This window comes from Fusarium venenatum (genome assembly GCF_020744135.1).
Source record: "Fusarium venenatum strain MPI-CAGE-CH-0201 chromosome Unknown EDB82scaffold_2, whole genome shotgun sequence".
In the NCBI taxonomy this organism is placed as follows: Eukaryota; Fungi; Ascomycota; class Sordariomycetes; order Hypocreales; family Nectriaceae; genus Fusarium; species Fusarium venenatum.
In genome coordinates, this window is record NW_027072130.1 from 1546484 (window position 1) to 1559067 (window position 12584).

Consider the following 12584-nt stretch of genomic DNA (forward strand, 5'->3'; position numbering starts at 1 on the left):
GTTCAACCACTTGCAGCATAAACATTGTCTTGGCTTCCTTTGTTCTCAATCATAGAACGTTGGTGGCGTTAAGTACCGGCTCAGTGCATCATGTATAGATACATCAAAGCCAATGTAAATATGGTGGCATCATAAGTTCGAGCTACTGATTACGAGAGTCACGTGGCCGCGCCAGTTTCTCGCGTTGAGTGGGTGGCGCGTCGACAGGGGAGCTTGACAAAGACCTTCCTGCCCACCACCAAGAACCCCACGATATTTGCTATTGCTGCTAATATTACCAATCAATCGTCATTCTTGTACTTTAGAATCCTACCCGGACTCATGATATAATCATAGAGTGTTAATTTATCTTGTTTTTTTTCTCTCATTCCTTCTCTTTGCACTTCAAACACGCGACATGGCTGCTGTCTTTGCGGAATGCGCCATCGCGTTTGTCGCGAGCAGCGAACTCGCTCCAAAACTGATCGGAGAGGTATGTTTTGACTTTTTACTGACAAGGAACCGATAAACTAACTTCTTTAAAGCTATCGAAAATTTTGCAAGACAATGGTGCTACCATCTGCGAACCTAGACGCGATGGTTCGCTACCTGTCGAAAAAGTCACACATATCATCTCCAACACAATTGACTTTCCACAATTCACCGAAGCACAAGCTATTATGATTCCTGTAGTCACAACACAGTGGATCGCCAGCTCCGTCGCCCGCCGAAAACAGTCACAAATCAGGCCCTTCTCGCCTGACCCCAGGATGATATTCTCAGACGTTGTCGTTACGTGCGCCGATCTACCAGAGACGGACAAAGAGTGCATCGCTGGTGCTGTCATGGCCTTGGGTGGACAAGAATCCAAGGATGCTACTCGTATGACTACGCATATTTGTGCGCTGTCAATGGACCACCCAAAACTTCAAGCTGCTCTTGCAAAGGGATGGAAAGGCAAGGTTGTCTTACCACACTGGTAAGTTCTACGTGCAACTAGCTAGTCAAACATAATCACTGATACTGTCTAGGTTCGACGATTGTTTCAAGCTCGGAAAGCGCATCGACGAAAACCCATATGTACTACCCGATCCCGAGATTCTGAAGAAGTCCCCCGAAGACGAGGTTAAAATCCCGGAAAACAAGAACTTATTAGGAGCAACGTCGCATGCGCCATTAGACCTGCGTTTGCCATCTGACAACGATGCAGCTCGCCCTCCTGTGACCGTTTTCCAGGATCGCCGCGTCATGCTCTCGAAAGACCTGAGCGTTACTGAAAGGTTATCCAAGGTGATTCAGGAGATCATCATAAATGGAGGCGGAAAGCTCGTGGATGAGGTCGGGGACTGCGATGCCTTCATTTGCCAGTACCGTGATGGACCTCAGTATATTAGAGCAGCGCAATCATGCAAGGATGTTGGCAACCTGGCTTGGCTTTTCTGGCTGATTGTTCATAACGAATGGACATCACCCCTTCGTCGACTGCTACATTATCCTATTCCAAGGGACGGCATCCCGGGCTTCAAGGAACTTCGCATTACTGTTTCAAATTACGGTGGAGAGGCACGAATCTACCTTGAGAATCTGATCAGGGCGTGTGGAGCCGAGTTTACCAAGACGATGAAATCGGACAACACCCATCTCATCACCGCACGCGATTCTAGTGAAAAGTGCAAAGCGGCGCCTGAATGGGGCATCGACGTTGTGAACCATCTTTGGATTGAGGAGAGCTATGCTAAATGCGAGATAACTCCCATTAGCATCAAGAAGTACACCCACTTTCCTCCTCGAACTAATCTGGGAGAGATAATCGGTCAAACATTTTTTGACGAGTCGAGGTTGCGGGACAAGTACTATCCCGGAGGCGACGAAAACTTGTCCCCGGCAGCGAAGAGAAAGCGGAAGATCCTCGAAGCTGCAGAGGAAAATGCCTACCCACGAGGACCAGCAGAGGGTGTCGTAATTGGTCAAGTCGGCAGCGAAGATGTCGAGATGGAGGATGTTGAAGAGGATGAGAAACCCGCGAAGAAAAAGGCCGCTGCGAAGGCTGCTTCCGTAGCAACTCCTATTCGATCACGGCGTGCAGGAAAGGAGAATGACACGCCATCAGTGATTTCTACAGGAGGTCGTAGTGCCAAAGCGAAAGCACAGGCAGCTTTGCTTGACCTAAGCGACGACATTGCGTTGTACGAAAAGGAGAAGAAGAGGAATGCTAAAGGAGGCAATGCAGTCTGGGGTGGCAAACGGGCTGCGGATCAGGCTGAGAAAGACATCATCAAGACAAAAAGTGCATCTCCTGAAGCTGAAGACGACACAACGACGGCCAAGCGGCCGGCAAAGAAGGCAAAACCGTCCCTTCCTGGCGTTTCAATGCGTATTATCTTGACAGCATTCAATCGCTGGGTCGGAGACAAGAGCAAGGAAGATCGGGATCGAGTAAGTAGGCGCGAGCCATTAATCTTGATGTTTGTTCTAATCTAATTTACAGAAAAAACTACGAGAAATGGGGATTCAGATTGTTGGAGAGGGTCAACCTTGTGACTATCTGGCTGCACCCAACGTCGTCCGCACTGTCAAATTTTTGTGTGCCCTTTCACGCGGACCAACCGTCATCTCCTCAAGTTTCATCGACCAAGCCTTAGATACGGGCAATCTACCTGATGTGGACGACTTCACACTCCAAGACAAGGATGCGGAAAAGAAGTACAATATCGAGCTCGACAAGTCGGTTGCCCGTGCTAAAGCCAACAGAGGCAAGCTACTGCTAGGTGTCCCAATTTATTGCACGGAAAAGATCCGCAATGGTCCCGACAGCTACAGGGCTATCGCCGAGGCAAACGGGGCGATTTTCAAGATCTATCGAGCGCGAAGTGGAACAACAATTCGACCAACGACCGCCGAGGAAGAAGGCAATGCGCCTCCTGAGCCTGTTTACCTCCTCAGCAGTGATGCCAAGGATGAGAAGGCACTGTGGGATCGATTCCGAGAGATGGCGCGGGGAGGCAACATGGAACCGCGGGTCGTGGTACCTGACTGGTTGCTCGATGTTGCAATGGCTCAACAAGTACGGTTCGACGAATCTTTTCTTGTCGAGAAATATTACGCTGCAGAGTGATGCAGTCTCGTTTCTTGGTGGCGTTTGGAAGGGTTCTTGACAGCGGTGCCGATATTGGAATTGGCAGTTGCTTTTGCTTTGTGCTCATCGCTCGTAAAAAGAGACGGGCTCATGCATGTGTACTTTATGTAGAGATGTGAAAATGGATTGAAAGCGATTAGAAGAATTTCACACCTAATGAGTCGTCCTGGCCAAATATTTGGGCCTTGTTTCGTTTGACGAGGACGTTGAGAGCTTTTAGTAGGACGTCCGTGTCCATGCCGTGAATATCTGTAGTCATTAGCAAATCGACGCCGAAACATGTTATCAAGGGTAGACTTACCATTTCCTTTTGTGCCATCTCCTTCGACAAGCTCATAGACTGTAAGAACGCTGCCCTTTTGTCCAGACTCTTCAACGTAGTTCTCTACAAGCTCAGCCCACTCCTCGGGCTTTCTCCAGTACAGAAAGACGACGTCGCCCGACGTACCGCCTCCAACATACTCTACACGTCCATCGGTGTGCATGAAGGAGACAACATCCCGAATATCATCAAACTGCAGGCGACGATCGAGTTTGCGATTGACAAACAGGTCTGAGTCGGCAGCTTCGGAGAGGGAGAGTCGGAAAATACGATTATGCCGGGCGTATGCGAGGATGAGATCGGCCCACTTGTTGTGTTGGGCGTGCAGCGTGGTGAGGTTTGTTTGGCGGGTGAAGAAAGCTGGGAAGTGGTATTCGCGAGGGAATTTGAAGGAGTCGGAGGGGGCGGATGTGGTGGTGGTGGTAGTCATTGCGATGAGGGTGAGAAGATGGTTGGTGATGTTTAGGTGTGGTGTTGAGACTTGGGCGATGACGTGGGAGGGGTTCTAGGCTCTGTAGCAGTAAGCTACAGGCCGCTAGACACGTGCATCATGGGTACCTGAGGCTTTGACAGCCGTTTTACTCTCATGACAGCTACTGGAGCTTACCCACTATCCGCAATCAATTCAAATCCTAGTTAATCCGCACAAATATTATTGTTTGTCCACTCAATGGCCAAATCTTCGAATTTCCCTGATAATCGAAACCCCGAGATATCGCAGTCTTGCAACGTTATCTTTGTGGGGAGCCAGTGAGAGCTGATGCTTTGCAAAGACTGCAATAGGAGATATCTTTGCGGCTTATCTGTTGCGGCTTATCTATTGCGGCAATTGTGAAAGAGGCTCTTTGTACTGCCTCCGAGGAGAAAGCATACTGCAGGGAAGAAGGGAGCTAGTGGTTATTCCCGATGAATACTGTACCGATAGCTCTCACAAAAATAGCACGGATGTATTGGAACTCCGGAGTTGTTGTTGACCAACTGACGATACGATACGATAATGTTCCGAACATCAATTGCTCTAGCAAGTATTTGTGTTTGAACAGAATCAGGACAAGCTGGAAGGAACTTCGCCTAATGGCTCACCGAGACTTATATCAGTCGACAACCCACAAGACTTCACCGTACGCTATGATATGGTGCAACTTCGTTAGAAACCGGATTCTCTACCGAATAGACTGTGAGAATCACCTTGTTTAATCTCATATCATATCATACGCTGTCGTGGTCTGTCCCGACGTACGACCCTTTGGCCCCAAAACTATGCTTCTCCGCGGAGAAGACACCTAAAGAGCACAGTCTCTGATTGGTCCCTTGACTACAGCACCTGTCTCCTTATCAAGATCTGCCCTGCCAAGTTGAGACGGGCACTGCAAATACGCCCACGCTGTTTGGACAGAGCAGCGGAAATGCTTGTTACGCCACAGGCACGAGTACATGCTTTCCGGAGATGTCACTTCTTGATAGGGAGTAAGGAATCATGACACAAAATGGCATAGGACCAGAGACCCTCTTTTGTAGCAGGGCTCTTTGGTCTCGAGGTCACTTATAAACACGGTAGGCCTAAGAGTTTTGTTTTCGTCGTCTTTTTTCCCTCTGAATGATATTCATTTCTTATACTATATCAAGACGCAAAGATGACTGCAACGACACAAAAACGCATTGTCGTCGTTGGACTGGGCATGGTAGGCATTGCCTTTATGTAAGTCCATATCCACACTGACTGACATACACGTACTGACAACCACAAAGAGAAAAGCTGCTTAAATACGATGCCAAATCAAAAGAATACACAATTACAGTCGTTGGAGAGGAACCATATCTTGCCTACAATCGAGTAGGACTCACAACTTTCTTCGAGCACCGCAAGGTCGAGGAGTTATACATGAACCCATCAGAATGGGTACGTTTAAGACCAACAATATATGTTTCAACTTGTACTAACATCTTTTCAGTACCTAGAATCTGAAGCTTCATTAAATTACCACATCAACACAAAAGCCACACATATCAACACTGATACGAAGTTTGTCGAATGCGCAAATGGCGAGAGTTACCCATACGACATCCTTGTTCTCGCTACAGGCTCAGATGCTATCCTCCCCCGCATGCTAAAAGGATGGGATAGCAACGGTGTCTTTGTATACCGCACAATTGATGACTTGAATAAGCTTATCAAGTTCTCCAGCGACAAGCATGGCACTAATGGCGTTGTCGTGGGCGGTGGTCTGCTCGGTCTGGAAGCTGCCAAGGCTATGCTGGATCTCGAATGCTACAACAAGGTTGATCTTATTGAGAAGTCACCTTGGGTTTTGAGCAGACAGGTAGACGAGACGGCCGGGAAAATGGTAGCAGACCAGGTCCAACAACTTGGCGTGGACATCAACCTGGGCAAGGGCGTGTCTAGCCTGAAGACAGACGAAAACAATAACCTCACCGGAGTCGTCTTTGATGATGGCTCGGAGATCGACTGCTCAACACTATGCTTTGCTGTTGGTGTCAAGCCTAGAGACGACCTCGCACGGGCAGCTAACCTCGAGGTTGGACAACGAGGCGGTATCGTTGTCAACGACGACTTGAGGACAAGCATGCCTGATATCTACGCCATTGGAGAATGTGCTAGTTGGAGAGGTATGGCATACGGTCTCATCGGTCCTGGCGTTGCAATGGCCGAAGTTGTTGCCTTCAACCTTACCCAAGCCAAACTCCACAGCCCTCAAACATTCAAGACTCCTGATATGAGCACCAAGCTCAAGCTATTGGGAGTCAACGTCGCTAGTTTTGGTGACTGTTTCGCTGATCGCGATGGCCCAATTACCCTTCCTCGCAAATATGCAAAGAACTTGGTCAATGGTGACGCCAAGTCTCCCAACTCTGTTCAGGCGCTCACATACAGAGATCCCTTCTCCAACGTCTACAAGAAATACATCTTTACCAAGGATGGAAAGTATCTCCTTGGTGGTATGATGATTGGAGATGTGTGCGACTACGTCAAGCTTCTGCCCATGGTCAAGTCTCAAAAGGAACTTGATGTGTCTCCTAGCGAGCTGATCCTTGGTGCTAAGAAGGGAGAAGAGGACTCGGATGATCTTGACGATGACGCTCAAGTGTGTTCATGCCACAACGTCACCAAAGGCGATATCGTCAAGGTCGTCAAAGATGGCACGTGCAAGGACGTCGCCAGCATCAAGAAATGCACAAAGGCTGGTACCGGCTGTGGTGGTTGTGTGCCCCTCGTCACCACCATCTTCAACAAGACGATGGCTTCCATGGGTCAAGAAGTTACAAACTACATCTGCTCGCACTTTAGCTACTCACGTGCCGACTTGTTCAACATTATCATGGTCAAGCGTCTCAAGTCTATGAACGAAGTCATGCGCGAGGCCGGAAACGACAAGAGTGCTGTTGGTTGTGAGCTGTGTAAGCCTGTGGTGGCAAGCATCATGGCTTCGCTGTGGAACAGACACGTTATGGACAAGACGACCCACGGTCTTCAAGAAACCAACGACCGCTTCCTTGGTAACATCCAGCGTGATGGAACCTACTCTGTGGTTCCTCGTGTATCCGGTGGTGAGATTACCCCTGACAAACTTGTCGTCATTGGCGAGGTTGCTCAGAAGTACAGCCTGTACACCAAGATCACAGGTGGACAGCGTATTGACTTGTTTGGTGCTCAGAAGCAAGATCTGCTGGACATCTGGGGTCAGCTTGTCGCTGGTGGCATGGAGTCTGGTCATGCCTATGCCAAGTCCCTACGAACTGTCAAGAGTTGTGTAGGCTCAACATGGTGTCGATTCGGTCTCAGTGATAGTGTTGGCCTGGCTGTACGTCTGGAGGAGCGGTACAAGAGTATCCGAGCCCCTCACAAGATCAAAGGTGGTGTCAGTGGCTGCGTGCGCGAGTGTGCCGAAGCTCAAAGCAAAGAGTATGTTATAGTCCCTCGTCACTTACTTGCAAGTTTGCTAACAGCATTCCCAGCTTCGGTTTGATCGCTACAGAAAAGGGCTGGAACATCTTTGTCGGTGGTAACGGTGGTGCAAACCCCCGCCATGCCGAGCTATTAGCCAAGGATGTGCCTCCAGCTGATGTTGTGACTATTCTGGACCGTTATCTCATGTTCTACATGCGCACAGCCGACAAGCTCCAGCGAACAGCACGTTGGATCGAGAACCTCCCTGGAGGTATCAAGTACCTCCAGGAGGTTATTCTCGAGGACAAGCTTGGCATCAATGCCTCGCTTGAGGCTCAGATGGAAGAACTCGTTGATAGTTTCTTCGACGAGTGGGCCGAAGCCATCAAGACTCCCGCTATTGCGAACAAGTTCAAGCAATTCGCCAACACAAGCGATACGACGCGCAACATGGAGCTTGAGGATGATCGTGGTCAAAAGCGACCTGCTTTCTGGCCTTCCGATGCTGCGGCAAAGGATGATTTCCAGGGTCTCAAGGATAAGTGGTCCATGACGGCTTGGGAGCCCATCATCGAATCATCCTACTTTGACGGTGCTGATGAGTTGCCCAATGGTATCTCTGCTACCGTCAAGCGTGGCGATACTCAACTCGCTATTTGGCGTATCAAGGGTGTTTACTACGCTACTCAACAAATGTGCCCTCACAAGCGTGCATTCATTCTATCTGACGGTCTCATCGGCCAGGAGCCTCATAAGGCGGAGCAAAACGGCGACAAGGCTGCTACTTCACCCTGGGTCTCATGTCCTCACCACAAGCGCAATTTCGATCTCGGAAACGGTGCTTGCAAAACGGATGAGTCCATGTCAATCGCCACGTTCCCCACCGAGTCTCGTTCCGACGGTATGCTGTATCTCAAGCTTCCCCCTGTGGACGAGCTCGACAGCGCCTTGGGCACTAAGAAGTGGATGATTAAGAAGGGTGAGGCTGGTGAGGCACCGCTGGCCAAGCTCGATAGCAAGATCAAGTTTGTGGGTATTCGTGGTAAGAAGCCATATGTCAAGCCTACTGGTCAGCCCAAGATGACTACCAAGCCGATGGATCTCATGATGGCTTCTAATGGATGCGGAGGCGGTGCACCAGAATGGTAAAAATGGTATAGATATAAACAAGGAGTTGGAGTAGATTACATGGCGTTTGGGGCTTGAGGTTGGGTGGTTTGGGATGTTTTTGTTATGATGATGCTATCTGAATAGATATATCGACCTTCTTCAACAATATAGAAGAAATTCAACGTTCATACAAAAGGTCTTGCATATCGTGAATATACCTCGAACACCAACTTACCATCCATCCACAGTGACGACCCTGACTTTCCCAACAGTAAGCAACCATTGAGTTATTATCTCTAGGCAAAAAGATAAACACCTTTTGACAACATCCGTCTACACAAGCTACAAAAAGAGCAAAAGAATAACTCCGGTACAGGGAATCGAACCCTGGGCTCCGCGGTACTGATCTCTCAGGTTGTGAGAGCGCGAAATGTTAGCCACTACACCATACCGGAAATCGGAATTGGTGATTGATGAAATCTTGTGGTGGTTTCAGGGATCATGAAGTGTAGGTCCGTAGGCTGCAATTTCCAAGACCGCCCTCAGTCCTTCGATATCAAAAATCATCACGACAAATTCTCAATGACTGATCAATGTACTTTGAATAATGATAAGAAAATATCTTTGATGCCAAATCACTATGCCACAACTCGCGTACGCTGTGTCCTTTAACAAGGTGCCCTTGAACTATCTGTCTTTTGCCCTGTATTTGTTTGACCTTCCTTTTACCCGATACCAAGTATAACTCCATGATAGTAGCAACCCGGGATTTCAGCCCCTTCTAAGAAAAACAAGTACCCATGTTCATACAGAAAGTCATCTCACAGAAGTCAGAGACGTAGATTCAACCTCTTGAGATGATGCAAATCGAGTTGATGAAAGATGACCGCCAGGTGTGTGTCGCTCACAAATGAGATAATAATAATAATAACAAAAAAGAGATCGCTGCTTGTCGTCTAACATCCGTCGTCTTCGCATTCGTCAAGGCTTCCGTATCCAGTGTCTGAATCCATTCCCACCATGCTCTTGGTGATGGTCAGGCACCGGTTTACAACCTTCTCTCGCACCTCCGAGGCAACGCCGCACTTCTCGCCAGGAGCGCCACCCATCCATAGACGAAGACCACCAGACAGACGTTCAAGAGAAGAGTTGAAAGTCTCGGCGGCAGCCTTTTGCTCGTAGAGCTCTTCCATAAGCTGGAGAGCCGCGGTGCATCCGAGAAGAGACATTTGGGAGACACTGCCGCGTGTCATGACTGAATCGATCATTCGGAGGCCTTGGTGGGTGCTTCCGGGTGTGCATTCGACACGTCGGAGGTGGGCAATTGCCATGGCACAGCGGAGGGCGAGTCGGAAATCGGAGGTGGAGGCTTGGAAGCTGGAATCAACAACGCAGATGGAATTACTTAAAAGAGCGTCAACCTTTTCGTTGCCCATTGACTGCAAGGCAGAGGCGATGTTAGCGCCACGGGCCTTGTCAACCAGGACTGCGCGTGCTACTATGGCACGAGCCTGAGCGGTAGATCCCAAGGGTGCGATTTTGATGGAGAGTTCGATGTCTTCGACCTTGGTGCTGAGAGTCTCTTCATCCTTTTCCATCGTGGCGATCAAGGTTCGATGCAGCATTTGAGTTGACCACCAAGCCGCGACAGCATCGAGAGGGGACCCAATAGCGGTATCATCAACGACTGCATCCATACCATCCATAGGGGCTGTAACGTTGTAATCGGTTTCGGCATTAAAGGCAAGGTTGTGCGCACGCTGGATAACATCGTCGTTGAGCACTTCGTCGCAGTCTTGCTCAACCAGCAACGCAAGATGCTCGGGAAGGTCGTCGTCGTGCTGCTCGGCGGATTCGCGGTGGAGTTGAGTAAGAAGACGGTTCAGTTGACGAGCCTCATTCCACCTCGCTCGGGCAATCTTTGAAGCGATGATGTTGCTTGCTCCAAGGTGAAGTCGGTTTTGGCTGAGACCCCAGAGAAGAACGCGGATGTGAAGTGCCTTGAGCATGAGTCTAGCGGGTGTGTCGGGGAGGGTACCAGAAGCAAGGAAAGTAAGAACAAGGCGGCTCTTGTTGATCTCGACATCGCCACCAGCCAACTGCGAATCAATAGCAATACTCCAGGCCTGGACTCGGGCAGTCTCCTGCTCTAGTGTTAACCCGGTAAGGGCTTGATAACCTTGGATTCCAATGGCGTTGCGAAGGCTGAGTTTGAAAGTCTTCAGGACAAGAGCTGCGGCCTCGAGGAAGAAGTTGTGGCGAGGAACCCAGACCGTTTGGATAGCAGTAAGCCAGGCCTGTCGACGAACATGGATCGGTGACGCGAGTGATGGTGCCGCCTGGAGAACACCGGCTTGCGGCTTGTTGTGCTTTTGCTGTGTTTGTGAGAAGAGAGACGGAACAAACACCCAGAGCAATGTTCCAAGCAAAAGAATAACTCGGAGAGATGTGTGAATATGATAACCTCCAACACTCAAGTCAAGACTAGACGATGCAGCCTTGAGAAGTTGCAGAGGCACAGCGTACAGACCACGGCCTTCGGGCTTCTCATTGGTGATCTCATCTTCACGGACTGCCTCAAGGATCATGAGACCAGCCAATGATCCGACCATCAGTTTACCAATGTAAGGACCGGCATTGTTCCACCTGTTTTGCTGCATTTGTTGCTGCTGTTGAATCTGTTGCTGTCTGATGAGAGCCGGGTTGCCACCTCTGTATTGTTGTTGAGGAACGGGATATGGTTGACCGGCGGCCATCTGTGCTGAAATGATTCTCTTCATGTCGTCGGGAACTTGGATCATACCACCGGGCTGCGCGTTACCGTCTTGTGACGACCCCATGGGCGAGTTTCCGAATTGCTGAGCGTCTTGGGCATACTGAATAGGCGTGGGCGGTTGCTGGAGGGGGCTGATGGCGCCGTTCATAGCACCAGCCATAAACAACTTCTCAAAGGCAGCAATCCGGGCTTGCATGGCGCCATTTTCGTCAAGTAGTCGATTGTTTCGCTTCTCGAGATGTCGAATGTACTCAGTTGCTTTACTCAAAACCTGGTCATCGATCAGCGTTTATTACCTCGTCAGAAGAACATAACGTACGGTAGCCTTGTTCAGCTTATGGGCTGGAGTCAACCCGTGAAGCTCCTCGCGATCCTCGGTAGTATCTTCGCCGCGCGCGCTCTTGGTCATAATACGAAGACTGGGAACACTGTCTCTCAAGGCGGCAATCTTGTCGTTTAGGTTGGTTCGGTATCGCTTCTCAATCATATTGTGAGCGGTCTTCTTCACTGGTTGGTCGCCATCATCTTCATCATCGTCATCCTCGGGGTCGGCGGAAGACTTGCGCTTTCGGGACGCTTTCGAAGATCCATCGGCAGGGTCCGGCGACGAGAGGAGACCTCTTCTAATAAGCTCGCCGTTTGCTGAGTCAGGGCTGGAAGCGCTCTTTGGAGATTGATATTGGAGATGAGGTGGCATGGCGATGTTGCGTAGCTTCTCCTGCAGCGCAGGAGTAAGATTGCTAATAATTGGCGGCTGCTGGAGAGCGAGATTGTCTGCGAAGTTGCCTTGTGCTAGGGATGGTCCAGAAGCGGCGTAGAGGGATTCGGGGCTGAAGGTGGTTGCCGGAAGGCCGTCGATTCCTGTAGAGACGGGCAGTTGTTGAGGATTCCGCTGATCCTGACCAAGGTCGAACCAAGCAGTGGCCGGGTAGTTGGCTGGAGCGGGAGGAGCACTACTGGAAGGGTCGTACGAGTCGTAAGGGGGTGTGCCGGTGAACTGCCATCCAGCGTCGTAGTATTGCTGCTGGGTCTGGGGACGGGAAGAATCGTTGGGCAGGGAGGCCGAGGAGGGGTTAGATTTTACGGCAGAGCCATCGTCAATAAAACCCATATTAGGATCTGGGACAACATAAAGACCGTTGGTGTCCTGGTCGGCCAGGTCAGAGAAGTGAGAGCCAGGCATGATGGGCCAGCACCATGCAGTCGCGATGGTCTGATTGATTGACCCAGCAAGTTGGGGTGACCCCGAAGGAGTCGCCGTGAGAGAGCGAGGCCTTTCGGGAAGACGAAGCCTCTGGCCGGCTGGTATCTCGAATGAGCAAGGATTTGAATGGACTGCCAGCTAACTATTGCT

The 12584-nt window shown here is 50.0% G+C and overlaps 4 protein-coding genes and 1 non-coding gene across 5 annotated transcripts; 2 read left to right on the forward strand and 3 right to left on the reverse strand.

Moving 5' to 3' along the window:
- Positions 1-397: 397 nt before the first annotated feature.
- EDB82DRAFT_473941 (uncharacterized protein) lies at positions 398-3094 on the forward strand (the record flags this gene model as incomplete). The annotated part of the gene is made up of 4 exons (XM_025733369.1): positions 398-472; positions 525-958; positions 1011-2415; positions 2468-3094. The coding sequence occupies 4 exons, from the start codon at positions 398-400 to the stop codon at positions 3092-3094; spliced, it is 2541 nt and encodes an 846-aa protein (XP_025584283.1).
- Positions 3095-3192: 98 nt separating this feature from the next.
- Positions 3193-3933, reverse strand: EDB82DRAFT_130450 (ESCRT-II complex subunit-domain-containing protein). The gene is made up of 2 exons (XM_025733370.2): positions 3417-3933; positions 3193-3364 (listed from the first exon to the last, which is right to left on the reverse strand). Exons 1-2 carry the CDS (start codon positions 3865-3867, stop codon positions 3252-3254), a joined length of 564 nt encoding a protein of 187 aa, XP_025584284.1. The 5' UTR covers positions 3868-3933; the 3' UTR covers positions 3193-3251.
- Positions 3934-4853: 920 nt separating this feature from the next.
- On the forward strand, positions 4854-8659 carry EDB82DRAFT_129484 (uncharacterized protein). The gene is made up of 4 exons (XM_025733371.2): positions 4854-5136; positions 5187-5337; positions 5390-7359; positions 7413-8659. The coding sequence occupies exons 1-4, from the start codon at positions 5072-5074 to the stop codon at positions 8491-8493; spliced, it is 3267 nt and encodes a 1088-aa protein (XP_025584285.1). The 5' UTR covers positions 4854-5071; the 3' UTR covers positions 8494-8659.
- A 160-nt stretch (positions 8660-8819) lies between these two features.
- Positions 8820-8909, reverse strand: EDB82DRAFT_t164. Its single transcript has one exon. It is a non-coding gene; the product is annotated as a tRNA-Glu (tRNA).
- Positions 8910-9410: 501 nt separating this feature from the next.
- Positions 9411-12413, reverse strand: EDB82DRAFT_427782 (uncharacterized protein; the record flags this gene model as incomplete). Its single annotated transcript, XM_065607662.1, has 3 exons — positions 9411-11501; positions 11550-11806; positions 11849-12413. The coding sequence occupies 3 exons, from the start codon at positions 12411-12413 to the stop codon at positions 9411-9413; spliced, it is 2913 nt and encodes a 970-aa protein (XP_065464541.1).
- Between the last annotated feature and the right edge of the window lie 171 nt (positions 12414-12584).